This window comes from Lemur catta, chromosome 26 (assembly GCF_020740605.2).
Source record: "Lemur catta isolate mLemCat1 chromosome 26, mLemCat1.pri, whole genome shotgun sequence".
NCBI classification, from domain to species: Eukaryota; Metazoa; Chordata; class Mammalia; order Primates; family Lemuridae; genus Lemur; species Lemur catta.
Window position 1 is genome coordinate 1,652,887 of NC_059153.1, and position 26,548 is coordinate 1,679,434.

Below are 26,548 nucleotides of genomic sequence, written 5' to 3' on the forward strand. Positions count from 1 at the left end.
CATCCCTTCCCCAGGTCCCTGTTCTTCCTGGAACTGCAGGCAGAAAGGGAAGGGTGTGCTGGGGCACGTGTCATGCGGAGTTAGGGAAAGGACGTCAGAGCGGTGACAGCCGCCTGATCCCAGTTCTGCCCACCCTGTTCAGTTACAGCCAGTGACAATTGCATTCAGGTGCAAATGAACAAAGAGGTGTCTCATTTGATTTTTTTTTTCCTACCTTTTACAGAACTTGAAGGTCTCTTCACAGACTAATTTCTTGTCTCGGGCTTGGTGGTTCCCCATCTTTTACTTCTTCGAGAAGAACGTCCAAGGCTCAATTCCTTGCTGCTTCTCCTGGCCCCTGTCCTGGCCTCCTGGCTGCTTCAAATCATCGTGCAAAAAGTACTCGCGGGTGCAGAAGATCGGGGAGGATAACGAGAAATCTACCTGAGAAGCAGAACAAAGGCATCAGCTCTTCCACCAAAAGAGTTAACGCTACAACCAAAGGTATTGTCTTGTTCCTTTAATTTTAGGAGAACTGACTGGCAAAGGAAGAAGTGGACCAAATTTTGTGCAAAGGATTAGAAAGATGAACAAAGTATTACCCTTTGACCGGCATTTTTTTTATTCATCCCGACAAAGAAATGCTCTCCTGCAGCTCCTCCTTCGTGGGTGACAAGCCTTCCAGCTGGGATTTGACGGAGGAGTTTGTTGAAGGTGCCAAAGAACATCCTACTCCTTTCTCGATTCTTTCTCCACTCCGACCCTCTACTAAAGAATGTTTTCAGGATTTTTTTTTTTTTTCCTCCCGAGGTCAGAAGAATTTGTTAATGTTTTAAATAAAATATCTGGATGTGTCCAGCCGCTGTGTAAATGGAAATGAAGTGATGTTGAGAATGACCTGCTTGGGCTTAGTGAGTGGGGAGACCCAGGGGTCGTAGGTCAAGTTCGGTGAACTCTGTTTCTGCCCGGTTGCCCAGGCCGGGGCTGGGGCTGGGGTCATGCATGGTGGCTGCCACCCGATGCACTGTGTGTCACTTTGACTTGTTTTGGTTTTAACTGATGACTTTATTTTAAGAAACAAAGGCGATCCAAGTAAACAGGAAAGTGTTTGGCACAGGTGCATGGATTTTACATATGCGTAAAATAGTTTGCTTTCAAATCTCTATGACAGATATCCAGGGAACACGGGCTATTTCTGCTAATCGGTGGGTCCTGTGTGCACGCTGAGTTGCTGTCTGCCTGGGTCGTTTGGATCTGGTACCCCCACGGCCACCTGTCCGAGCACGGGATGAAACGTGGGTATCACCCGATGCTCACGCAACCTGGGGACAAGCCTGTTTCCCTTCCCGGTCGGGCTCTGTTTTAGGGCTTCTCATTGGAACTCAGAAATATATCTGGTCACATTTCGTTGAAGTCACTTTCTTCCCAGTTATATTGTGCTTTATGGAAAAACCAAGGTGGAGCCCAAGAGTTTAATGTACGCTTGCCTTTTAGCAAGGGACTCAGTTGCTCATAAACTGGTCCTGAGGACATCTACCACGACTGAATGATTTCACTTCTACGCTGGGAAAATGACAACATGGTGCTTCACTATAATACCCTGTTGGACTCAGTGCGTTAGCTACAGCTACACAGTCGAGGGGGGAGGATGATTGTCTCTAAATTTCTTTGAGGTGATGCAGAAAAGATGGATTTAAAAAAAAATCTGATAAGGTTTAATGCTATCAGATTTAGTGCACTATTTAATGCTGTTGAATCTTTTGGCTAATTCTTGGCTTCATTTCTTAACTACTTGAAGGTTAGTTTGCAAGACTTCTATAATAGTAACCTTAGAGAGAGTTTTAAGGTTACAAAATCATCAACACCAGGGCAGAGGGTGGAGGTGCCCGGGGCGGTGGAAGAGACTGTTAGGTTTATACTGAAGGAGAAATTTTCCCTTCACTTAGAATGGAAAACATCCCGAAATTTATTGTGATAGTCAGCTTTGATTATGCAAAATTGACCTTTAAATTGCTTGAGAAAAGCACAATGCAAATCTGTTCACAAGAGTCATCATCCTTTGGTGCTAAAATTCTGTGTATGTTTTCAGAATGGCTCTTTATGTCATAGAATAACCACTAAAGGAAGGGTAGTTTGAATTCAAAGGCACGAAACAAGACTCTCTAATCTGATTTTCTGAACAAGAATTGAAACCCCAGGTATCCTTGGCAGGCTTTGAAACTCAAGGATTTTTTCCAGTATTTCTTGACTGAATAAACCAATAATAAACCTATCCAGTTGACTTGATGAGTTTAGACATAATTCCATATAATTTTCACTTGTGTTCATTTACTAAATAGCAACAGTTGTGCTGGAACAAGATGTTCTGCTTGAAAACACTCATTTTAAGTTCCTCCTTTCTGATGCTAAGAAAAATCATCTCCCACTAGAAGCCTGGGTTTTGCTCTCCTAACACCGGTGGTTTCCTTGAGCCTCTAATTCAAATGAAACCATTCGCTGTACCTTAGAGCCTTATTCAGCTGTGTCTTGGATAACCTGCTTTTCTTCGCTTGAATGAGGAAAAGTGTTTAAGCTTTAAAAAAAAAAAATCATTGTGCATTGACTATTGGACACCTTGAGACAGTAAGCCTTGCGTTGTAGTCAGGTAATCCCGTTTTTTAGAAAATAATACCATCACCTTTTAAAGAATTTTAAAAACACCAATGATGCAGACACTGCTGCTCCCGGGGTCTTTACACGTATGTGTCACATACACGTATGTGTCGTGGCCTCTAGCAGATGTAAAGGAGGCACAGGGTTTGACACTGAGGAGGAGACGGGAGTCAAAACTTCAAGATGAGAAAAATAAGAGAAACAGCAAAACTCATTTGCACGTAGGAAAGCAAACAAACTTGACATTGAACCCGACGTGCCACTTTGGGATCTGAAACACTTTTCATCTTGCCTTTAAAACGGTGCATCCTTGGAGCGCACCTTTTCCTTGCCAATTCAGATATAGATCTTACTTATCATCCTTGTTTCTGTAAGTCTGTGCTCCTCTGTGCAGTTTTTCCTGTAATTTAGTTTCTCTGTGAAATAATGCTCCCAAATGGAAATGAAGTTCTCTCAGATTCTATTTTTTGAGCTTCTCCACTAGATCTGAAAGTAAAGCCCTCTTCCCTAGTTGCACCTGAAGCCATTGTGAATTTGCTGTTTGATTTCCTGGCATCTTGGCCTTGCTGCAGGAGGGAGGAGGTCTGGGCAGTGGTTTGCAGATGGCAGCGCGTGTGGGTTCGTTACCGTCTTACCACTGCCCCCTTGTGGCAACATGTTGCAGGACTTGGAACGTAAACACTTTTTAAAATGTTATTTTCAAGTTTTTAAAAGGCATTTGTTTCCCCCCTCCCTCCCCCCCAGTAATCTGGAAGTATCATGTGAAAGGAATTATTTTAAAAGCATTTTAAACCTTCCCCCAAAGGAATATGTGTTCAGATTATTAGGGAGTCACAATTCTAATCTTTTATCCATTTGATCAAAGAAAATTTGCGTGACATTTTTACCTCTCACGATCACAATCGTTACAGTCTCCCTTTATAACTACCTGTACTTTGTTTACTTCGAAACACCAAGGTGGCTGTCTTTAGGGTTTTTTTTTTTTATTTACATGCTACAACTCACGCAGTTTCTTTTAATCGAAAAGTTCTCATCTTGTTCCTTGAATATTTTGAACATTTCTTTCTTAATTTTTTGTTGTTTTTGTTTTGCACTGTAAAACTGATTAAAAAATGTAAGCTGGTCTTAACACACTCACCTCGGTCGTGTAAGAAAGTGTGAGAAGGAATTTCTTAATAAATGAGTTTACATGTTTAAGGCAAGCCTATTATAAATTATATGCCATGTGTTGAAGGCTTTTCTATTTGTATATATAAAGATCCTTGGTATTTTTTTTAATGTCCTTGTGTTGCAGTAATTTAATTCCTTTGACTAAGTTGCTAAAAATATTTCTTCTATTAAGAAGTGCTCTTGACTTCAATACCCAAATACTGAAAATCATGTCAAAGGTACCCAAAGAGAAGTTTTTGTACAGATGCACACATTGTAAGTTCTGATTTATTTTATTACTCATTACTCTATGCTATATTCTAAATGAATCATGAAAGAGAAGAGTGCTTTATTGTGGAATTATTTAAAACTGACCTATAAAAGAAAAAGAAGAAACTATGGGCATAAGCTAATCTAGTTGCCAAGTTGGAATGCATTATTTAATTTACCTCCTATGCAATGATTAATGCTGCAAAGTGTCTGGTTACGTTACAGTATATTCACAAAAGAAAAAGGTTCACAAAACAAGGTTTTGAGAGGTAGCCAATTGCATTCTTTTGGAAATTTACTGTACTGTTTCAATGTGTTAAGTGCCTTGTTGTAAAGTAAAATTTTAAGTCTAGAATTCATTATTTTCCTGACATATATTTTTCATTATGATATCTACTGTATGCTATTGTAATAGTTTTATTAAATGCTTACATTTTAATCAAACATGTAAATGTCAGAAGCTGTTTTCTCCTTCCCACCAGTACCTTAAATCACTGGTCTGTCGTATGGAATTCGAATTCAGGTTCTTTTGTTTTTTTAGTAAAAAGGAAATTATCTTTGTTCAGAAATGCATTTTCCATGTTTGTGCTTTTGTGTTTGTAAAAACATTTCAGGAGGAATTTAGGAGTGTAAATATAGTTTATACTTCTAAAGTGTTGTCTTACATTTACATTTTTAAGTGCCTAAATGTTAGTTAAAACTAATTTATGTTTCTTTTCTAAAGAGGATATGTGTTCTTGGTTTTTAATCTTTCATTTTGCTTTAAAAAAAAATGCAAAAGCCTATACTTTGTATTTACGCAATAAACCACGGTGACAGCAACAGTCTTTTCAGAATTAGTATTACTGTTTCTTTCCATGTAAAAAATGTTTTCCTTAAAGATTTCTTTGTTTAGTTTTAGAGTACTTATGTAAACCACAAGAGGGTTATTATCTTCAAGCACTATGTTTAAAATAAGGTGATGACCTTCAATTCATGGATTTAAGGTGAAAAATAATTCACAACCCTACAAAGGAGAAGAAAATCAGTTTCACACACGTGATTCTGATTCTCATTGTTCACAAGGGGAAAAAAAAAATCATTCTTCAAAGAAAGCAGAGTCCCTTCTGTCACTCGGTTCTGATGTGTCTCCTCACACCTTTTTTTGCTGGTCACAGCTTCCAAGACTGCCCTCGTCTAGAATGCACTGTGCAGGACACTCGGGTGAACTCTTATTCATCAGATAAGACGCTAAATGGGAGCTTTTAATAATGGGCTAATTCATCTGGAGTTTTCTTTATACAAATGCCCAGGATAAAAAAATCTCTGGGCATTTTTGAAAGTGCTGAGGATAGTGAAACTTTTTAAAGTGGCAATTCTTTCCCTCAAGCTAACTCCAATAAGGAATCAAGAGGCAACTTTACAATTGCAGTTCAAGTGGCTTTTTTTTTTTTTTTTTTAAAGATAGAGTCTAGCTCTGTCACCTGGGCTAGAGTGCCATGGTGTCATGATAGTTACTCAAACTCCTCGGCTTCAACAATCCTCCCGCCTCAGTCTCCCAAGTAACTGGGACTACAGGCTCGTGCAACCACGCTTGCTAATTTTTCTATTTTTTGTAGAGACAGGGTCTCTCTATGTTGCTCAGGCTGGTCTCAAACTCCTGGCCTCAAAGAATCCTCCCACCTCGGCCTCCCAAAGTGCTAGGATTACAGGTGTGAGCCACCATGCTCAGCCTAAAAGTGGCATTTTGAATCATTCTAATCACGGGCAAATTTCGTAAGTAATAAAAACCACTTTAAAACCAGACTAAGAATCGTGGGTGGGGAAAATGGTTATCATCCATGCTTGGTTTGAAATCTTCACCTCACAGCTGTTAATTTTAGCATTTAAAGTATAGTGGTGTGTCCAAACAAGTCCTGGCACCAGGATAGGATGTGCAAAGAATGGATAAAAGGTTTCAGCTAGTCTCACTGGAAAGTGAATTCACGTTCACTTCAACTCCCTCCCACCCCACCGCAGGTGAAGATAGAACAGTGTTATCTGTCTGGCTAAGTAACCAGGGACTCAGCTTCAAGTCTGCAAGGTTTTGATTGTATAAAAGGTCATTACGGGCTTGGCCTTGCAAAGAGCCTCAGTTTCTCCAGATGATAATGCCCTGCTGCTCAGAGATGGCCACAAGTTTTGACAATATTCTTCATCTCTGATGTTTTGAATCTCCTGTTGAGAGACAGGAAGATAGGAAACCAGACTTCGCTCACCAAGCATGTGTGCGCCATTGTGTGCCACCCACTGGAGCTGCTGACAGATAAAACTCCTGCTGTCAAGGTGTGAATGTTTGCACTGTACAAACTCACTTATCACACTTAAGCCCATCAGAAAGAATTGCATAAAATATGGTGTTTTGGCTGTTGGTGGGAATGTAAATTTTAGTACAGCCGCTATGGAGAAGAGTATAAAGGTTCCCCCCAAAACCTAAAAATAGAACCACGGTATGATCCAGCAGTTCCACTGCTGGGTATATATCCCAAAGAAAGAAATCAATACATCAAAGAGATAGATGCCTGCACTTCCTTGGTTACTGCAGCATTACTCACAATAGCCAAAATACAGACTCCACCTAAGCATCATTAACATATGAATGGATAAAGAAAATGTGGTATGCATGTACACAATGGAGCATTAGCCATCAAAAAGAATAAAAGCCTGTCATTTACAGCAACACGGATGGGACTAGAGGCCATTATGTTAACTGAAATAAGCCAGGTACAGAAAGACAAATATCAGATGTCCTCACTCATATGTGGGAGCCAAAAAAGTGGATCTCATGGAGATAGATTTGTGGTTACCAGAGGATGGGAAGGGAAGTGGGGAGGGAAATGAATGGGGGAAGAATAATATAAATGTATGTATTGCCACTGCGCATGTAGCAATGGTAAAGATGGTAAATTATATATGCATATTTTATCTCAATTAACAAACATGGTGTCTTGGGTTTGCAAATTTAAGGAAATGTTGGGGAATGCCTTCTTAGCTAACCAGCTAGGTGTGCTGGGGAACTGAAAGCTAATTACTTTTCTGGACGTATTGTCACTGAATTTTACCATTCTTTTCTGTTTCATATTTTAGCAGAATTGCAAAACAGACATCAGATTCTCCATCCAAATGTTGGGAGAGGCAAAAATCCACAAGACTATCAGAAGGATAGGATATGAGTTAGAATAGTAATGGATTATGCGCTAGTGTGTGCATATAACCTACATTTAGTTCCCATGTGGCACCTGCAACAGGACGTAGCATTTTTCAGTTAACGCTTGACATACATTCTTTAATCTTCACAAAACCCTGTGAAGTACAGCAAGAGGTAGCGACCCAGTTTTATGAGATCAAAGAGTTCATACACGTTACAGCTGGAACCTCACTTATGTTTTTGCTGACTGCAGCTCGCTGGCTCCCTGTCACCATTACTATTGCAGGTCACCATCACAGTTTGTTAAGCTTTTTTGGTTGTTTTTAAGACAAAGGTCATGGTTTTTATTTCCTTAGTAGCCAATTACTTTGGAATTGGGAACCTAGTCCTTGGCACAGGTTCGTTGTCAAATGCTACTGATTTTTCTTACAGTTGCACTTACAATTACGGTGTTTTTCTGCACTGATGTGTCTGTCGCTTATTACATACTTCTGTACCATGAATAAAATTTGAGGTGTTTTGCAAGAAAAAAAATCCCCAAACACAACATACCAAAAGTGATGGGATGCAGAAAAAACAGTGCTAAGAGTGAAATTTTCAAAAACAAGGAAATCAATAACCTAACTGTAGATCTTAAGGAACTAGAAGAAGAAGAGAAAAATGAAACCCAAGCCAACAGAAAAAAGGAATTATAAAGACTAGAGAAGAGATAAATGAAGGAGAAAACAGAAAACAACAGAGAAATCAATGCAATGAAAAGTTGGTTCTTTGAAAGGAGAAACAGAATTGACAAACCTTGAGTTACAATGACTAAGAAAAAAAGAGGAGACTCGAAGTAATAAAATCAGAAATGAAAGAGGGGACATTACTACTGGTTATACAGAAGTAAAAAAGTATTATAAGAGTACAATGAGCAAATGTACATCAATGAAGTGGATAATCTAGATAAGATGGATAAATTCCTAGAAACATAAAACCTAACAGTACAGAATCATGAAGAAAGATTCACAGAAAATCTAAATAGACCTACAACTAGTAATGATACTGAATCTGTAACCAAAAACATTCCAACAAAGAAAACCCTAAACCATGGCTTCACTAGTGAATTCTGACAAATATTTAATGGAGAATTAAGACTAATCCTTCCCAAACTCTTCCAGAAAATTTAAGAGGAAGGAACACTGCATAACTCATTCGAAGAATTACCCCAATACCAAAGCCCTACAAAAATACTACATGAAAACTTTAGACCGATATCCCTTATGAATATTGACACAGAAATCCTCAAGAAAGTACTAGCAAACTGAATTCAGCAGCATATTAAAAGGATTATGTGTGCAACATCACCAAATGGGATTTATTCCTGGAACGTAAGGATGGTTCAACACATGAAAATCAATCAATGTAATACATCACATTGACAGAATGAAAGGGAAAACAATGATCAGTTCAATTGATACAGAAAAAGCATTTTTACAAAATTCAACACAGCTTCATGATAAAAAAACACTGAACAAACTAGGAATAAAGAGAAACTACCTCAACATAATGAAGGCTATATATGAAAAAGCCAGCTAACATCACACTCAATGGTGACTGATAGCTTTTCCTCCAAGATTAGGAACAAGACAAGAATGCCCTATTCCTTCTCCACTTCTATTCAACATAGTATTGGAAGTTGAGCAATTAGGCAAGAAAAAGAAATACAAGGCACTGAAGTTGGAAAAGAAGTAAATTAACCGTTCTCATAGGATATGATCTTATGTGCAGAAAACTCTAAAAAGTCAACAAAAACAAACCCTCTTAATAAATAAATTTAGCAAAGTTGCAGGACATAAAATCATAGCTCTCTGCAGCCTGAAACTCTTTATAAGCTTGGATTGGGTAAGGATTTCTTAAGTATGACATCAAAAGAACAAGGAATAAAAGAAAAAATAGGTAAGTTTGACTTTATCAAAATTAAAAACCTTTGTGCTCAAAGGACAGTATCAAGGAAGTGAAAAGACAGTCCACAGCATAGGAGAAAATATTTGCAAATCATATATCTGATAAAGGATTAGTATTAATAATCTCTAGAGTGCTCCTACAACTCAACAACCTAATTCAAAAATTGGCAAAGGATTTGAATAGATCATTCTCTAAAGAATATATATAAATGTCCAGAAAGCACGTGAAAAGATGCTCAGCATCATTAGTCATGCAAATGCAAATCAAAACCACAATGTTATATACTTTACCTCCATTAGGATGGCTACTAAGGGGAAAAAAATGACAAGCATTGGGGAGGATATAAAGAAATTGGAACCCTTGTCATTGCTGGTGGGAATGTAAATGGCGCAGCTACTGTGGAAACAGTTTGGTGGTTCGCCAAAAGCATTACCTAATGATCCAGTCATTCCATTCCTAGGTATATACCCAAATGAACTGAAATCAGACAGATACCTGCACACCAATATTCACAGCAGGATTGGTTATTCACAATGGCTCAGAAATGGAAACAATCCGAGTGTTCATCAGCAGATGAATGGATAAACAATTGCTGAAAGAAATCGAAGAAGATCTAAATTAATGGGAAGACATCCCACATTCATGGATCGGAATACCTGAAATTGTTAAGATAGCGATACTACCCAAATCAATCTATAGATTCCATGCAGTCTCTCAACGGTGTTTTTTTTACAGATCTAGAAAAACCCATCCAAAAATTCATGTGGAATCTCAAGGGACTGGCAAAAAAACTGTTTGTCAGTGTAGCCAAATTTTTCAGAGTAGCCAAAACAATCTTGAAAAGGAAGTATGGTTGGAGAGCTCGTAGTTCCTCATTTTAAAACTTACTACAAATGTGCAGTAGTCAGAATAGAGTGGTACCAACATAAGGACAGACATACAGACTAATGGAACGGAACAGAGAGGCCGGAAATAAACCCTCCCATAGATGGTTGACTGATTTTCAGCAGAGGTGCTAAGACCATTCAATGGGGAAAGGACAGTGTTTTCAACAAAAGATTCTGTGCAAACTAGATATCCACCTGCAAAAGAATGAAGTATTATTCAGCCATAGAGAGGAATGAAATTCTCACAATATTAATAAACCTTGAAAATATTATGCCATGTGAAATAAGCCTCATGTAACAGGACAAATGTCATGATTCACCGTTTTTTTGTTTTTTTTTTTGAGACAGAATCTCACTCTGTTGCCCGGGCTAGAGTGAGTGCTGTGGCGTCAGCCTCGCTCACAGCAACCTCAAACTCCTGGGCTCAAGCGATCCTCCTGCCTCAGCCTCCCCAGTAGCTGGGACTACAGGCATGTGCCACCATGCCCGGCTCATTTTTTATACATATATTTTTAGTTGTGCATATAATTTCTTCCTACTTTTAGTAGAGACGAGGTCTCGCTCTTGCTCAGGCTGGTCTCTAACTCCTGACCTTGAGCGATCCACCCTCCTCGACCTCCTGGAGTGCTAGGATTACAGGCGTGAGCCACCGTGCCCGGCCTGAAGATGTCAATTTTTAAATGGCACTGGAGCTGTGAAACTAAATAGCATTAGTAACATTTCTACTTTCCCTTTTCATTAGCATTTTGCAAATCCTTCTTAAGCCATGCGTCCTCTCTGTTGATGTTCATTGACTCTGGATGGGAGTGGTGTGTGGCATTTGCCTCCCGAGGAAGTACAAACCAGCTGGGCAATTGTAGTTTTACAAATAGAGTAATTTAACACCACTCTTGATAACACAATAAGTACTTAGACATTTCAGGTATACTGTAACCAACAACTGTGGCCAAAATCCATGTAGGGCAAGAGGGATTTCAGTGGGAAAGTGGGTGGTTTACCATTATCTTTGGGCCCTCAATAAAAATACTTTTTTTCTTAATGCTTCCACTGTCTTGCTTACTGCCTCTTCCTGCCCAAATGATCTTTTAGTATTCTCTTCCTCTACTGCTTCCAAGTATTATTTTATTCATCTATTTAAAATAGGAAAGATGGGCTGGGTGCTGTGGCTCATGCCTGTCATCCTAGCACTCTGGGAGGCCGAGGCGGGAGGATTGCTCGAGGTCAGGAGTTTGAGATCAGCCTGAGCAAGAGTGAGATCCCGTCTTTACTAAAAAAAAGAAAGAAATTAGCTGGACAACTAAAAATATATATAGAAAAAATTAGCTGGGCATGGTGGTGCATGCCTGTAGTCCCAGCTACTCAGGAGGCTGAGCCAGGAGGATCGATTGAGCCCAGGAGTTTGAGGTTGCTGTGAGCGAGGCTGACGCCACGGCACTCTAGCCCAGGCGACAGAGTGAGACTCTGTCTCAGAAAAATAAAAATAAAAATAATAAAAAAATAAAATAGGAAAGATGAAGCAGAAAGTGTTCCTTTATCTAGCAAGAATGCGCTGGATGTAACTGGGGGAAATTCATCCTTAAGAAGCACTGGATGAGCTACGTGGCTTCCTGTTTAAAGTAGTCCATTTATAATATTATGAACAATACAGCTTCCTGTATTAGTTTGCTAGGGCTCCCATAAAAAGTACTACAGACTGGGTGGTTTAAATAACATAAATGTATTTCCTCCTAGTTGTGGAGACTAGAAGTCAAAGATCAAGGCCTTGGCAGGGTTGGTTTCTTGAGGCATCTCTCGGGACTGATGCCACGGCACTCTAGCCCAGGCAACAGAGTGACACTCTGTCTCAAAAAAAAAAAAATGTACAGCAGGGTGTTCCAACTTTTAATATGGGGAGAAGAACGAATGCAAAGGACCATACAAAAAATAGTTCAATACAGACAATTCTACAGTCAAGGGAACATAAACAGAAACCACAAGATTTGGCCTGTAGAAGACAGAAAGGAAAGCCATTATCAGGGAAGATAAAAGAAGGACTTTGTTTTGCAAGGGTTATCCAATTCGCTTTTAATATTTCAACCTCAGCATTTCAAGGCTGGTCAAATACCAGCAATAATATTGCCACGCCTCCCTGAAACGACTGATTTTCTTTATACATTGCTAGCTGCTTCAATCCCCCAGCCAATTCTTGCTTCTCTATTCCTGGATTTAGGACTCAATGCACATTCTGCTTCCCCAGACACGGAGCTTCCACCCTCCGCACAAAAGAGCCCGGGCGTCCTGCCAGGGCGAGTTCTGGAAGCTTTACTGCCACCCGCCCGCGGCGACACCTGCGCATTCGCCTCGCCCGGCCTCGCCGGCTCCGCTTCCCCGCGCGGGGAACGCTCGTGTCTCCCCGCGGACCCCGGTTTGCATCAAGAGGTCATCGCCTCTTCGCTCCCAGGAGCCACAGATACACCAAAGCCTCTGGGGGCGCAGGGCGGGGACCCCAGTGTCCCAGCTCGGGGCAGCGCGGCTGGCGTCGAGGCCGCGTCGTCGCAGGGGCCTGTGTCCCCGCTGTCCCCGCTGTCCCGGCTGCCCGGCGCCCAGCACGGACCCTGGCGCGGTTTCCGCGCTGACAGCGTTCCCGTCTGTCACCGGCCAACGACGGGCACGAGGAGACCGACAGCCGATCCGAGCGCCAGGCCGCGCTGCGGGCGCCGGGACTGGGGACAGGCCGCGCCGGCGCGACCCACGGCGGGGCGCACCTGACCTCGCAGCGAACCTGCGGCCCCGCCTCGCCCCGGGCCACCCCGCCGCCCCCTGCGCCGGCGGCCGCAGCGCATCGGGGCTCCGCCCACTCCGCGGGCCGGAGACTGGGCGGGGCTTGCGCGCAGCCAATCCGGGCCGCCCTCGTGCTCCCGCCCCGCCCCCGCGCTCCCGCCCCGCCCATCCCAGCCCCGCCCCCCGCGCTCCCGCCCGGGCCTCGCGTCCCGGCGGCGGCAGAGCTGCGCGCGCAGCCCGGGCAGCTGGCGGAACCGGCGCCTCCGGCCATGTCCTCCCCGGGGCCGCGACAGCCCCCGGCAGGGGACCCGCCCTGGCCCGCGCCGCTGCGGCTGCACCCGGGCGGCGGCGCGCTGCTGCTCTGCGGGCTTGCGGCGCTGCTCGGCTGGAGCTGGCTGCGCTGGCGCCGCGCCCCGGGCATCCCCCCGGGCCCCGCGCCCTGGCCGCTGCTGGGCAACTTCGGCTTCGTGCTGCTGCCGCCCTTCCTGCGGCGGCGGGCCCGGGGCGGGGTGGCGGGCACGGATGCCGCGGGGACGGCGCCGCACCTGCTCCTGGCCGAGCTGGCGCGCGTGTACGGCGGCGTCTTCAGCTTCTTCATCGGCCCCCACCTGGTGGTGGTGCTCAGCGACTTCCGGAGCGTGCGCGCCGCGCTGGTGCACCAGGCGGAGGTCTTCAGCGACCGCCCGCGGGTGCCGCTCATCTCCATCGTCACCAAGGAGAAGGGTGAGCCGGGGCGCGCGTCCGCGACCTGGGGACGGGCCTCGGACGGGGACGTGCCTCCGGGTGCGGACGGGCCTCCGGGTGCGGACGGGCCTCCGGGTGCGGACGGGGACGTGCCTCCGGGCGGGGACTGGCCTCCGGGTGCGGACGGGCCTCCGGGTGCGGACGGGCCTCCGGGCGGGGACTGGCCTCCGGGTGCGGACGGGCCTCCGGTGCGGACGGGCCTCCGGGCGGGGACGGGCCTCCGGGTGCGGACGGGCCTCCGGGTGCCCCGGGCCTCCGGTGCGGACGGGCCTCCGGGCGGGGACTGGCCTCCGGGTGCGGACGGGCCTCCGGTGCGGACGGGCCTCCGGGCGGGGACTGGCCTCCGGGTGCGGACGGGCCTCCGGTGCGGACGGGCCTCCGGGTGCGGACGGGCCTCCGGTGCGGACGGGCCTCCGGGCCGGGACGGGCCTCCGGTGCGGACGGGCCTCCGGGTGCGGACGGGCCTCCGGGTGCCCCGGGCCTCCGGGCGGGGACGTGCCTCCGGGTGCCCCGGGCCTCCGGGTGCGGACGGGCCTCCGGGCGGGGACGGGCCTCCGGGTGCGGATGGGCCTCCGGGTGCCCCGGGCCTCCGGGCGCGCCCAGCTGCGGCTGCGGTGCCCCGTCTTTGCCAGCTGCGCACCGGCCTGTGTCCCGCACTAACGGGCGGTGGCTGCGGCGACGCCTCCCCTTCCTGGTGTCTGTAGGATCCCAGGGAGCAAGTGGCAGACGCATGACTCCTTGGAATTCGGAGATCAGAAGTAGGCGACCTACCTGGAGGGAAGTCGAGGGAGGGTGACAGGCCCGGGAGGACAGGTGTCAAGCCAGGCTGCGTCTTTCCTGGGGCGATTCTCTCCCTCCCTCAAGCTCCAGGCGGTGACAGCGGAGAGAAAGTCTGGCCGTGTTAGAGGAAAGATACTCTTCATCTTGTGAGCGTTGAATGCAAGAGTTTAAGAAGCTCTTTTCCAGTAAGATAGAAGTCCCCAAAACACGGTAGGGAGGAGCCGATTTCTCACCAAACACTGGCTCATGGCGTCTGTGATTCCTGCTCATCAGAGACTAAATTGGGCATTTTTGTGGTTTAGAAAACATATGATCAGCTGCAGAGGAATCACCAACTTCCCCTTTCTCTAACTCCCTCTGTTTCGTAGCCGTCTTCACTGAGTTACTGGCTGGCTGAGGTCCCAGGCTTGAGTCGCTGCCATCAGTCAGGTGTCAACTCAAATGCCTTTTCCTCCGGGGCATCTTTTCTCGCTTCCTCCGGGAGTGGGTTAGGCCCTCTTGGCAGTGCCAGGTGCGTTGCACAAGCACTTTCGTTCACTGCGATTTTCCAAACTACATAAGCTACATGATTTTGTGACCGCGGGCCTGGAAGTGGGTTCTCACCACTGGACTGGGTGACATCTAGGAGGACGCAGTCATGACTGCCTGGCACATAGTAGGTGCTCAACAAGGATTTATTAAGTAAATGAACTGCTCTTTCCCGTACCTGGAACATGGCAGGGAGAGATCCGGGCATTGTGGAATGTGACAAAGCCAGAGTTTTGCATCAGGATTTTAAACTCATGGTAATGATGGTCATCATACTGTAAATGTTTCGCTGAAAAACAAATGCCACAGTTCACACCTCACCCTCTGCATGCCTTCTCTCTCTCTCTCTCTCACACACACACACACACACACACACACACACACACACGGCATCCACCTAGACTTGTCTTAGCATCTCATGGCTGCCTAGACTTCTACCTGCTTTTCATTTTTTTTTAACATTGTGGTAAAATACACGTAACGTAAAATTTAACATCGTAACCATTTTTAAGCGCACAGTTTAATGGCATTAGGTACATTCACCTTGCTGCACAACCATCACCACCGTCCACCCACAACTTTTTTCATCTTGCAAAACTGAGATTTTTCTGTCTCTATGAATTTCACTGCTCCAGGTACCTCATATGAATGGAATCATACAGTGTTTGCCCTTTTGTGGTTGACATATTTCATTTAGCATAACGTCTTTACGGTTCACCCATGTTGTAGCCTGTGTGGAAATTTCCTTTTGAGGACTGAATAATGTCCTATTGTACGTACAGTCAGCCCTGGTGTCCACGGGGGACTGGTTTCAGGACTGCCTGTGGGTGACAACACCCGAGGATGTCCAAGTCCCTGGTATGAAATGGTGTAATATTTGCATACAACTTACGCACATCCTCCTGCATACTTTATATCACCTCTAGATTACTTATAACACCTAATATAATGCTATGCAAATAACTGTTATACTGTATTGATTAGGGAATAATGATTTTTTTATAAGTCTGCAAATGTTCAGTAGAGATGCAATTTTTTTGATCCTAAGTTGGTTGAACCTACAGATGCATACAGAGGGTGGACTGCATAGATTACATTTTATTTACCCGCTCAGCTGTTGGTGGACGCTCAGGGGCTTTTACCTCTGGGCTACTGCGAATAACGCTGCTCTGGATGGGGGTGGGGTACACACACCTGTTTGAATCTCTGCTTTCAGTGCTTTGGGGTGGACACCCAGATCATATGATAAATCTATGTTTGATTTTTTGAGGAACTGCTGTACCGTTTTCCACAGTGGCTGCACCATTTTGCATTTCCACCATCAGTGCCCAGGGCTCCCAACTTCTCCAGATCCTCACCAACACTTGTGTTTTCCTGGTCACCTCTTTGAGAATGTGTTTCCCAACATGCTTCTCTTCCCCACAGATCGGGATGAACTTCCCTTCTCTCTTTGATGCTACTGTTTCATTCTAAGACCTGCCCCAGCCCCTTCCGGTCAGTCCACAAGTCCTGCCGATTCCTACTGCGGAGACATGTCCTCCATCCATCCACTTTTCTCCATTCTCACTGCTAGCACCTCATTCAACCTACCGTCATTCCTCATCTTATACTTCAGAAGCCTCTGAAATAGCTTGCTTCCACTCCAGTCTTTTGTCCACAGAGAAGCCAAAAGGATCTCTTAAATAAAGCATGACCCGAACCACGTAGCTCTCCAGTCGAAACCAGTCGCCTCCCCACTCCCCAGGGGACATACTGTGCCCTGAAGGGTGGCCCCTGCCTGCCTTCCTGCCCTTCTCTCTGTCCGCTCTCCCTTATACATTTCAACCTCGCCTTCCTGCCCTGGATACACCAGGCTGATTCCACCATGCAAGATAAAAAAGTTGCTTCTAGACAAAGTTGGCCTTCTGGAAGGGCTTCACTTTGGGTGAAAGACAAAGAACATTCAACAAACCTGGCCGCCAGCAAAAGAAAACAAGGACGTTTTTCTGCCTTTGCTTGGACCCCAGCAGAGAAAACTATTCTGTTCTCCCACCACCTCCAGCCTACACTGCAACCACACACTCGACTCTGCTACCTTAGCACCAAAGCAGCCGTAGAACATACGTAAGCAAGTGCCTGTGGCCCAGTTACGCTTTATTTATGGACCCTGAGATTTGAATCTCATGATTTTCACATATCACAAAATATCCTTCTTTTGATATTTTTTTTTTACAACCATTTATAAATGTGAAAACTAGTCTTAGTCCTTTGGCCAGAGCAAAAGAGGCGGGAGGCTGGACTTGGCCTGCGGGTTGCCGTTTGCTGACCACTCAAGCAGACACTAAATAGGAATGTTAAAATGTAAGGATGAGCATTCGCCCTGTTTTTCTCAACCCAAAAGAAAGCAAGAAAGGAGGGGGTAAAAGAATGAATACAGCAGATAAATAGAAAGCTTAAAATAGCATGTTAGAAATAAATTAGTCATTAGAATAAATGTAACAGGACCAAACTTAATGGCTAAGGAAAGACTGCCAGTATGGATTTTTAAAAATCCAATTACGTGTTTTAAAAGAAACATAATCCTTCTCCCCCTAAAAAAGAAACATTCTGAAACATTCTCCCAACATAAGGGTACTGAAAAGTTCAAAGTAAAGAAAGGAAATGTTTATACAGTACTAAAAAAATACTTTTAAAAAGAAAAGCTGCTATCTTTTTGACAAAATATGCTTGGCCATACTTCACTGTAAGAATAGGAAGGGCATTACATGATAAAAGAAGCCTTTTTTAAGCCAGGAAGATATAATAATTCTCATTCTATGACATTTAGCACATATATGTATCTAACAACATAAACAGATACATTATAGATATAAATTTATATAGCTACATCAGTATTTATCTACGTGTAGCAAAAACTTACAGAACTGCAAAGAGAAACTGAGAAATCCACTATTATAGCAAAATATTTTAACATAAATATGGGGATGGTTCAGAGAGCGAGTAGATAAAAGTTTGCTAAGAATACAGAAGATTTAATTCCAACAGTTATCAAGCTTTCTTTATTGGACATATAAAATATACCCTATACCCCCAAAATTACTTGGATAAACATTCTTCTCAACTTTGTTTGGAAATTTTATTAAAATTGGCCCCATACTAAGCTAAAAATCAAGCCTCATCAAATATTAAAAATCAGCATAAGACAAATTAACCCAGGTAGCAAAAAAGATTCATACTAGAAAAAAAATTTAAACTTAAAACTGAATAATGAAAATGCACGCACCCAATACCAGAGGCAAACATAAGGCTTTAAGTTATTTATTAAGATAAAAGTCTGAAAACGAGTCAGATGGCCGCCTTTATATATTAGAAAAAGAACAAGAGAATAAACCTGAGGAAAAGAGGGACATATTATCTCAATTTTAGACAAATGCTTTCAGAGAGAGAATACATCCTGGCTCATTTTAGGAGGCTGGTATAACCAAGTGCAGCATAAGAAAAGAAACTTATAAGCCATGGTCACTGATGAATATACATTTTTTAAAAAACAATAGAAAACCACATCTACCAATTCTTTTGAAAAAAGCTTAGAAACATCATTACCAAGTTTAGATTTATTCTTAGATTATAAACAGGTCTGATTATGGTGAAGGCAATTTTCAAATTAATCTAGAAACTAAACACAATTTCAATCAAAATCCCAAAGGCTTTTTTTTTTTTATGGGGTTTGACAAGCTGATTTGAAAGTTTTTATAAAAGAGTAAAGAGCCAAGAATAACCAAAAACAGTTTTGAAAAGAACAAGGTTTTGAGGAGGAGGGGGACTTCCCTGTTACATATTAAGACGCATCATAAAGTACATTTATAGGTTCTTATGAGGCAGCAGTCATTAAAGCAATGTATTTTAAGTACAGTGATAAACAAATAGACCAATATAGCAAACTTGAAGCCTACAAATTGGCCCACCTAGGTATAGGAAGCGTATGTTAGAGGCAGTATTGCAGATGGCTGGGGAGGGGGAATGGCATTTGATACATCATGCTTGAACGATAGGTTATCTAAATTGGAAAAAAGTATTTGGATTCCTACCTCCCTAATACAAATATAAATTCAAGGTAGATTATAGAAAAAGCAAAATTTAAAAATTTCACAAGAAAATAGAGAATGTGTTTATGAACTCATGGTAGGAAGAGATTTCTAAGGTAAGACAGGCAGCACAAATCATAAAGGGAAAGATTGATAAATCCAACTATCTTTGTATTTAAAATTTGTTTATCAAATAGTACCATTTAAAAAGTGAAAAAACAACTCACATGATGAGAGAAGAAATCTACCATGCATCTAGAATTTGTAAGGAAAAGAAAATTACATAGCACATAAGTCCAAATTACAGAATAGGAAACCTGGCCAATAACCAGTGAAAAGCTGCCCTGACCCCTGGTAAGAATCAGAGAAATGCAAATAAAGATTAGATGAGACACATTTCAGCCTTCTGATTGGCAAAAAATAAAAACATTGACAAGTACTAAGTGATGGCAACTATTTGGAACAAATGAGAACATTTATATGTACCAAGCACTATGCCAGAAGCTGGGACTCTAATGGTGAGCATCCTCAGGTGTGGTCTCTGCCCTCGTGTCAATCTGTTACTGTACTTCGGTTCAGAGTGTTCAGAATGTAAGCGTTTAGAATATGGGTGTAGGCCGGGCGCGGTGGCTCACGCCTGTAATCCTAGCACTCTGGGAGGCCGAGGCAGGAGGATCGCTTGAGGTCAGGAGTTCGAGACCAGCCTGAGCAAGAGCGAGACCCCCGTTTCTAGTAAAAATAGAAAGAAATTATATGGACAGCTAAAAATATATAGAAAAAATTAGCCGGGCATGGTGGCACATGCCTGTAGTCCCAGCTACTGGGGAGGCTGAGGCAGAAGGATCGCTTGAGCCCAGGAGTTGGAGGTTGCTGTGAGCTAGGCTGATGCCACGGCACTCTAGCCTGGGCAACAGAGCCAGACTCTGTCTCAAAAAAAAAAAAAAAAAAAAAAAAAGAATATGGGTGTATCTAGCCTAAAGTATCTTCTAAGCCTGGATTCACTGTTACGAAATATAAGACTTTGAAATGCCCGCTAACTTTGGAAACCCAGGGCTTTTCATTTCACCAAGCGTTACTATCTATAATAATAAGCTTCATAGCAAATTCTCCTAATTTAATGGGCAATGCTTTTTGTTATTAGAAACATGTATTTTCTTGATAGCTAAATTTTGCTAATCATTCTTCTTGACTGGTGGTCTTTATCTGCGTATGAACTTTAGATAAGACGCCTGACAAACACAGAGTCCGTTTCATGGTCGGTCCTGCTGAGTAGCGTCTGCAATGCCCTCTCTCACCTCCCTTTCCTGGTTCCCTTTGCAGGGGTTGTGTTTGCTCATTATGGACCCGTGTGGAGACAACAGAGGAGGTTCTCTCATTTAACTCTTCGTCATTTCGGGTTGGGAAAGCTTAGCTTGGAGCCCAAGATCATCGAGGAGTTCAAGTACGTGAGAGAGGAAATGCAGAAGCATGGCGAAGAGCCCTTCTGTCCCTCCCCCATCGTCAGCAATGCCGTCGCCAACATCATCTGCTCCTTGTGCTTTGGGCAGCGCTTTGACTACGCCAACAGCGAGTTCAAGAAACTGCTTGGCTTTATGTCACGAGGGCTAGAAATCTGCATGAACAGCCAGGTCCTGCTGGTCAACATCTGCTCCTGGCTTTACTACCTTCCCTTTGGACCATTTAAGGAATTAAGACAGATCAAAAAGGATATAACCAGTTTCCTTAAGAAAATCATCAAAGCCCACCAGGAGTCTCTGAACGCAGAGAACCCTCAGGACTTCATAGACATGTACCTTCTGCACATGCAAGAGGAGAGGAAAAATAACAGCAACAGCAGTTTTGACGAAGAATACCTATTTTATATCATTGGAGATCTCTTCATTGCCGGGACTGATACCACAACTAACTCCTTGCTTTGGTGCCTGCTGTATATGTCACTGAACCCCAGCGTACAAGGTAATAAATAGATGTTTTCTGCATGCATGGCAAAACTGGGTTATTGAAATCAGGGTTAACAACCCCAGTGATCTGGGGGCTCCTTAGCACTAAGCAGTGTCTTCAGGCTGGAAAACAAAACAAATACTTGCCTCTCATAGGGAGTTGGTAAGGTGTTAACAGTGGAACCCCAAGTTTCTAGACAGCAGGACCAACATCGTAACTTGCTTATTTCTGCTTTAATCTCTACAGTCTGATTCTGTTTGAATCTGATTCTGTGTGAAATCTATGATGCTGAAAGCCCTTTAGACAAGAATATTCTAGAGCTGAAGGGAATCATAATGCTCATCTGAACCCATTCATCTCGTTTTGAAAATGGAAACCAGAGACCCAGAGAGCTTGTGTGACTTCCACAAGGTCACGGCTAGTTCCGCCCCCTTAGCACCAATAGACAGTGACTGTCGGCGGCAGGTCACGGTGGAAGAACACAGGGAAGGATGGGGTGTTAGTTTCTCTGCTGATATAACACATCACCGCAAATGGAATGGCTTAAAATAGCACAAAGCTGTTACAGTTGTACGCATTAGAAGTCTGCCAAGTGTCTCCCTGGGCTAAAAATCCAGATGTGGGCAGGGCTGCATTCCTTTCCAGAGACTCGAAAGGAGAGTCCATTTCCCTGCTGTTTCCAGCTTCCTGGGCTCATGGCCTCCTTCCTCCCTCTCCGAAGCCAGGAATGGCGTATCTCTCTGACCATTCTGTAATCACATCTCCCTCTGACGCTGAGCTCAGGAGGGCAATGATCTCTGATGTTAAAGCCCATGAACTCAGACGGGCACAGCTAGACAATCTCTCCCTCTCTACGTCCTTACCTTCATCACACCAGCGCAGTCGCTTTTGCAATGTCAGGTTTCGTACGTACACGTTACAGGGGATTAAGGGTGTGGACGTCTTGGAGGGACCACTATTCTGCCTGCCTGTATTAGTCAGCTATTGCCGAGTAACAAATTATCCCACAATTCAGCAGCTTAAAACAACCACCATTTATTATGTCACATAGTCTCTGAGGATCAGGGGTCCAGGAGTGGCTGAACCTGGATGGCTCCAGTTCAGGGTCTCTCATGAAGTTGTCGTCGATAGGTTGGCGGGGGCTGTGGTCGTCTGTAGATTTGACTGGGACGGAAGGATCCATGTCTGAGATGGCTGTCCACGTGACTCTTGGCCACAGCCACAGTTCCTTACCCCTCTGACCTTTCCACAAAGCAAGTGACCAAAGAGAGAGTGGGTGGCAAAGATGGGGATGTTTTATAACCGAATCTCAGAAGTGACATGCCTTTACTTCTGCCTTATTCCGTTGGTCACATGGAGCAACTTGGAACAAAGTGGGAGGGGACTGCACCAGGACATGAACCCCAAGAGTGGGGACAGCTGAGGGCCACCTTGCACTGTCACACGTCACGGTCAGCTTAGGGAGCGCATCCATGCTCATACGAGAGTGTCACTGAGGGTGCTCCTGAGTCCAGGGTTTTCTGCCGTCCTCCTTCAGAGTCACAGGGCGGTGCGGTCTCCCTGGGGCCGGGGGTCTCCACCTGGACAGCCTGACCGGGCCGGGGGTCTCTACCTGGACAGCCTGACCAGGCCGGCGGTCTCCACCTGGACAGCCTGACCGAGGCTCCACTTCCCCCGAGGCAGAATCTGCCAACGCATCAGTCGTGCGTAGCTGGCGACGGAAGTACCCACGGGAGGGCGGGCCCAACTCTCTCCCGGGCTTATCTTCTGGTTGATTCTTTCCTCTTTGTCTAGAAAAGGTTCACGAGGAAATTGCAAGGGTCATTGGCCCCAAGCGAGCCCCTTCCCTCACAGACAAGGCCCAGATGCCGTACACGGAAGCCACCATCATGGAGGTGCAGAGGCTGAGTGCGGTGGTGCCACTTGCCATTCCTCACAGGGCCCTGGAGGAAACAGGCAAGTCCGGGGGGGCCTCCTCCGTGAATGGCCTTGAGGGGAACACAGCCCCTGATCCAGTGGAGCCCAGGTGACGGGTGTGGTGACCACTGTCTGGCTCGATCCTTCTGCGCATCTAGCGCTGTGCTGGCCAGAAAGAGAAGCCCAGGGAATGTCTGAGCCCTCAGCTGTCCCCTGGGAGCTGGGCCCGCGTTCCGGCTCTGCTCAGGGCTCTGGGCCTCACGGCATCCCTGCTGACGGCAGAACAACAACGCTGCGGTTCCAATCAGCCGTGTCGGCAGAAAAACACTCTAGAGCCGACAAAGGCACTTCCAGTCCTCTTCCCGGAGGTAGGAAGAACGAGTCCAAATGTGGAATTAAGGATTTTGGTTGGAAATTATCTTACATTTTTAAAATTCTACAGTTATAGCATACATGTTAAAGAATGAGAAGAGCCCATCTGAGTCTAGGGTCACCTGTTTCAACCTCTCACCTACAATCAAACAGGGACATTATTTGGGCATGGCCAGACTGTCTTTAAATATCCCTATTGGCCGGGCGTGGTGGCTCACGCCTGTCATCCCAGCACTCCGGGAGGCCGAGGCAGGAGGATCGCTCGAGGTCAGGAGTTCGAGACCAGCCTGAGCGAGAGCGAGACCCCGTCTCTGCTAAAAATAGAAAGAAATTATCTGGACAACTAAAAATATATACAGAAAAAATTAGCTGGGCATGGTGGTGCGTGCCTGTAGTCCCAGCTACTCGGGAGGCTGAGGCAGGAGGATTGCTTGAGCCCAGGAGGCTGAGGTTGCTGTGAGCGAGGCTGACGCCACGGCACTCTAGCCCGGGCAACAGAGTGAGACTCTGTCTCAAAAAAATAAATAAGTAAATATCCCTATTAACAAGGAATTCACCTCTTCTGGAGACAGCCCATAATATAATGGGTTACTTATATTAATATTATAATAATATATTACATGATATACTATTACTTAATAATTAATCTTACAGTAATAAGACAGTTATAGGAGGCAGTTGCTTATAAATGACACTCGATCACGTAACAGTTACTTTGGTGCAAATGAGATGCACTCTGTATACAGTATCTTTTGGGCATTGTTTACGGAGTGGATATTGACTTGTCACTTGGTGAAAGCCAGGGGTGACTTCGCGGACATCCCTTTATCTTCGTTTACCTTCCTCATCATATTGTTGGATGGACATAAATGACCATAAACTGTTAAGTTTTATACAAATATTAGGAATTTGTAATTCTTAGGGCAAGTTTACGTGGAATGCCCTATTATTTCTGTTGTAGTGTTTTAACCATAATGTTTTCATGGTTTGATTTCATTCGTTAATTCAACGTCCATTGAAGCGCCTCATATGCCCAGTCTCAGGCTGGATCCCGGGACGGTGTAGGGACAAGGGGGCCAGCTGATAAGATCTTACCCCAAGTACCTCACAGTTTAGTCTCAGCCCATTAAGATGCTAGGTATATACCTACTTTTTTTTAGATAATGATATTTAGGGAGAACCATTAGTAAAAGCATGTTGAATGACACTGTGGTTTGTGTGTGTTTGTCTGTCTCAGTGCTCCAAGGGTTTACCATTCCCAAAGGCACAATGATCCTACCCAACTTGTGGTCGATACACAGAGACCCGGCCATTTGGGAGAAACCAGAGGATTTCTGCCCTCATCGATTTCTGGATGACCAAGGACAACTTATCAAAAAAGAAACCTTTATTCCTTTTGGGATAGGTCGGTTTAACTTTTATTTTTTAATGGCATAATTTAAAAAAAAGTAGAACTAAAAGAATCTTATTTCGTGTTGTTGTTTTTAAAATATTTCTTGGCAAGCTGATGTAAGAGAAGAGATAAATAATTTAGATGATGCGTATCCATTAAGTTCATTTTCTTTTCTTTTTTTTTTTTTTTTAAAGCCAGTCAAATTTAGCAGTGGGGGGTTGAATACCAACTTTAGTGACACTAATGTTAATAAGTTCTGATAACCCACTACCATCGGACCAGCCTAAGTTCATTTTGGATTTTAAAAATAAAATGAAAGCAGCTGGTTTTAAATCTTTACATATGACTAGAAATCTTCCTTTCTAGTCACCAAGCTGCCCAGGGGATTGTTCGGGTCCCAGGGAGCTATTGGAGTTAAGAGCAACTTCTGGCCTGCCGGTCTCGTGGGTAGGAGGGTGGGTTCTCTAATCTCAATAGTTCCTCTTTTAGGTTCCCAGATTAGGAACATGGGATTCTTTCTATGGACAAAGGAAGGCTCTAGAGATTCTTATCAGACTCACCCCCCCCCAATCTTCCAGGTGGGAGTTAAGGAAAGAGATAACTAGGCATGGAAGAGACAGGCGAGCTGCCACATTGGAGCTGTCTCTAGTTCCTGTCTAGGACAAGGACAGGCTCCTGTGAGCAGGAATTAAAACGTGAACTTAGCATGTAAAGAGTCTGATCAGCATATGCGGTGGAGGCTATGTGGTATGGGTGGCGATTTTATTTGTAAACTCTGTATGTGCATTTAAAAGACTCAACTTAGATGTTTCATATAAATCTGTACTATTTGAAATAGGAAAAGGGATGGTAGTGGAATTCCTGAATTTTTTTTCTGACCTCACTTTTAGGGAAGCGGGTGTGCATGGGAGAACAGCTGGCAAAGATGGAATTATTCTTGATGTTTGTGAGCCTGATGCAGAGTTTCACGTTTGCTTTACCGAAGGGTGCTAAGAAGCCCATCCTGACCGGAAGGTTTGGTCTCACTTTAGCCCCACATCCATTCAATGTAATCATTTCTAAGAGATGAAGAACATCTCCAAGAAGAGATGGTAAAAAGATACCTGAATATACAAATATAAAATATGTACATCTGTGTCCTTCTAAACGGATTCTTCCTGCTGCAGGTGACAGTGTACCTAGCAACTCAGCAGATCCAGGTTAGGCTCAGATTAGAGAAAGACTGGAAAGAGCTAGAGCCCACGAGAGCTTTCGTCCTGGAGGATTCGTCAGCAGGTACTTCAGCCGTTTTGGTAACGCAAGTCTGTGATTTTCGGAACGGGGACCAAAGTATCGAGGATTTTATTTGCAGTGGCTTCCACCAATGAGCCTGTCTTCGCATCCCGCAGTGCCTCCGACATCCCAGGTGTAAAACGAGGGTAACAAAACTTGCCTTCTCTCTACCTCTCAGTACTAAAGGAAGGTCGGATGCCTCTTATCTTTTCTGATAGCACTAAAATGCCGTTAAATTCTGGAGAAGGAATTCAGGAGCAAAAGAAGATCTACCCCTTCTTGAGACCTATGAGAACAGAAAAGCGGTGCTCAGCCTGGAACACTTTGTCAGAGAGGGGTGTGGATGTTTTAGGTAATATTGAGGTAGAACTTGTCTCAGCACAGAGTCTATGTCAGTTGCTTTGGGCTTGTTCTGTTATTGTTCCATTTTTTTTAATGATTTTAGTTTTTACTTTTTGTAGAAATGGGATGAAGTGGACCCGTGTCTAGTATATTGAGGGGAAAAAAGAAATTCAGATTTTTAAAAATCCCCTATAAAGTTACTGTCTAAATCTGTATGTTTGTGTTCTAGTTCAACTACATGAGCAGGGAGCCTGGCTAAAGAAGTGGCTTCATGGCAAGATTCCTTCCTGCTGAATTATTTGCAAAGATGTAGCTCTGCCCTTTGACTTAAGCCCTGAATGGTGGCCTTGGGAATTTTGTTTTTTGTTGTTTTTTTTTTTTTTTG

The 26,548-nt window shown here is 44.3% G+C and overlaps 2 protein-coding genes across 16 annotated transcripts in view; both read left to right on the forward strand.

The window, feature by feature from the left end:
- SGMS2 (sphingomyelin synthase 2) overlaps window positions 1-4,877 on the forward strand; it is a 50,664-nt gene extending 45,787 nt beyond the window's left edge. For all 8 annotated transcript variants that reach the window (XM_045537436.1, XM_045537435.1, XM_045537430.1 and 5 more), the window contains one exon: window positions 224-4,877. In XM_045537436.1, coding sequence (XP_045393392.1) covers window positions 224-427 — 204 coding nt within the window. In that variant the 3' untranslated portion in view covers window positions 428-4,877. The remainder of the gene's footprint in view (window positions 1-223) is intronic.
- An 8,202-nt stretch (window positions 4,878-13,079) lies between these two features.
- Window positions 13,080-26,548, forward strand: LOC123627734 (cytochrome P450 2U1). 8 transcript variants are annotated; one of them, XM_045537441.1, is made up of 7 exons: window positions 14,147-15,119; window positions 15,645-15,720; window positions 20,247-20,882; window positions 22,662-22,823; window positions 22,943-23,152; window positions 24,394-24,561; window positions 25,440-26,548. In XM_045537441.1, the coding sequence occupies exons 1-7, from the start codon at window positions 15,048-15,050 to the stop codon at window positions 25,616-25,618; spliced, it is 1,503 nt and encodes a 500-aa protein (XP_045393397.1). In that variant the 5' UTR covers window positions 14,147-15,047; the 3' UTR covers window positions 25,619-26,548. The 8 variants fall into 8 exon arrangements, 7 of the variants coding, with proteins under 7 accessions (XP_045393395.1, XP_045393396.1, XP_045393400.1 ...); XM_045537439.1 differs by lacking the exons at window positions 14,147-15,119; window positions 15,645-15,720 and adding an exon at window positions 13,080-13,533; XM_045537440.1 differs by lacking the exons at window positions 14,147-15,119; window positions 15,645-15,720; window positions 22,943-23,152 and adding an exon at window positions 13,080-13,533.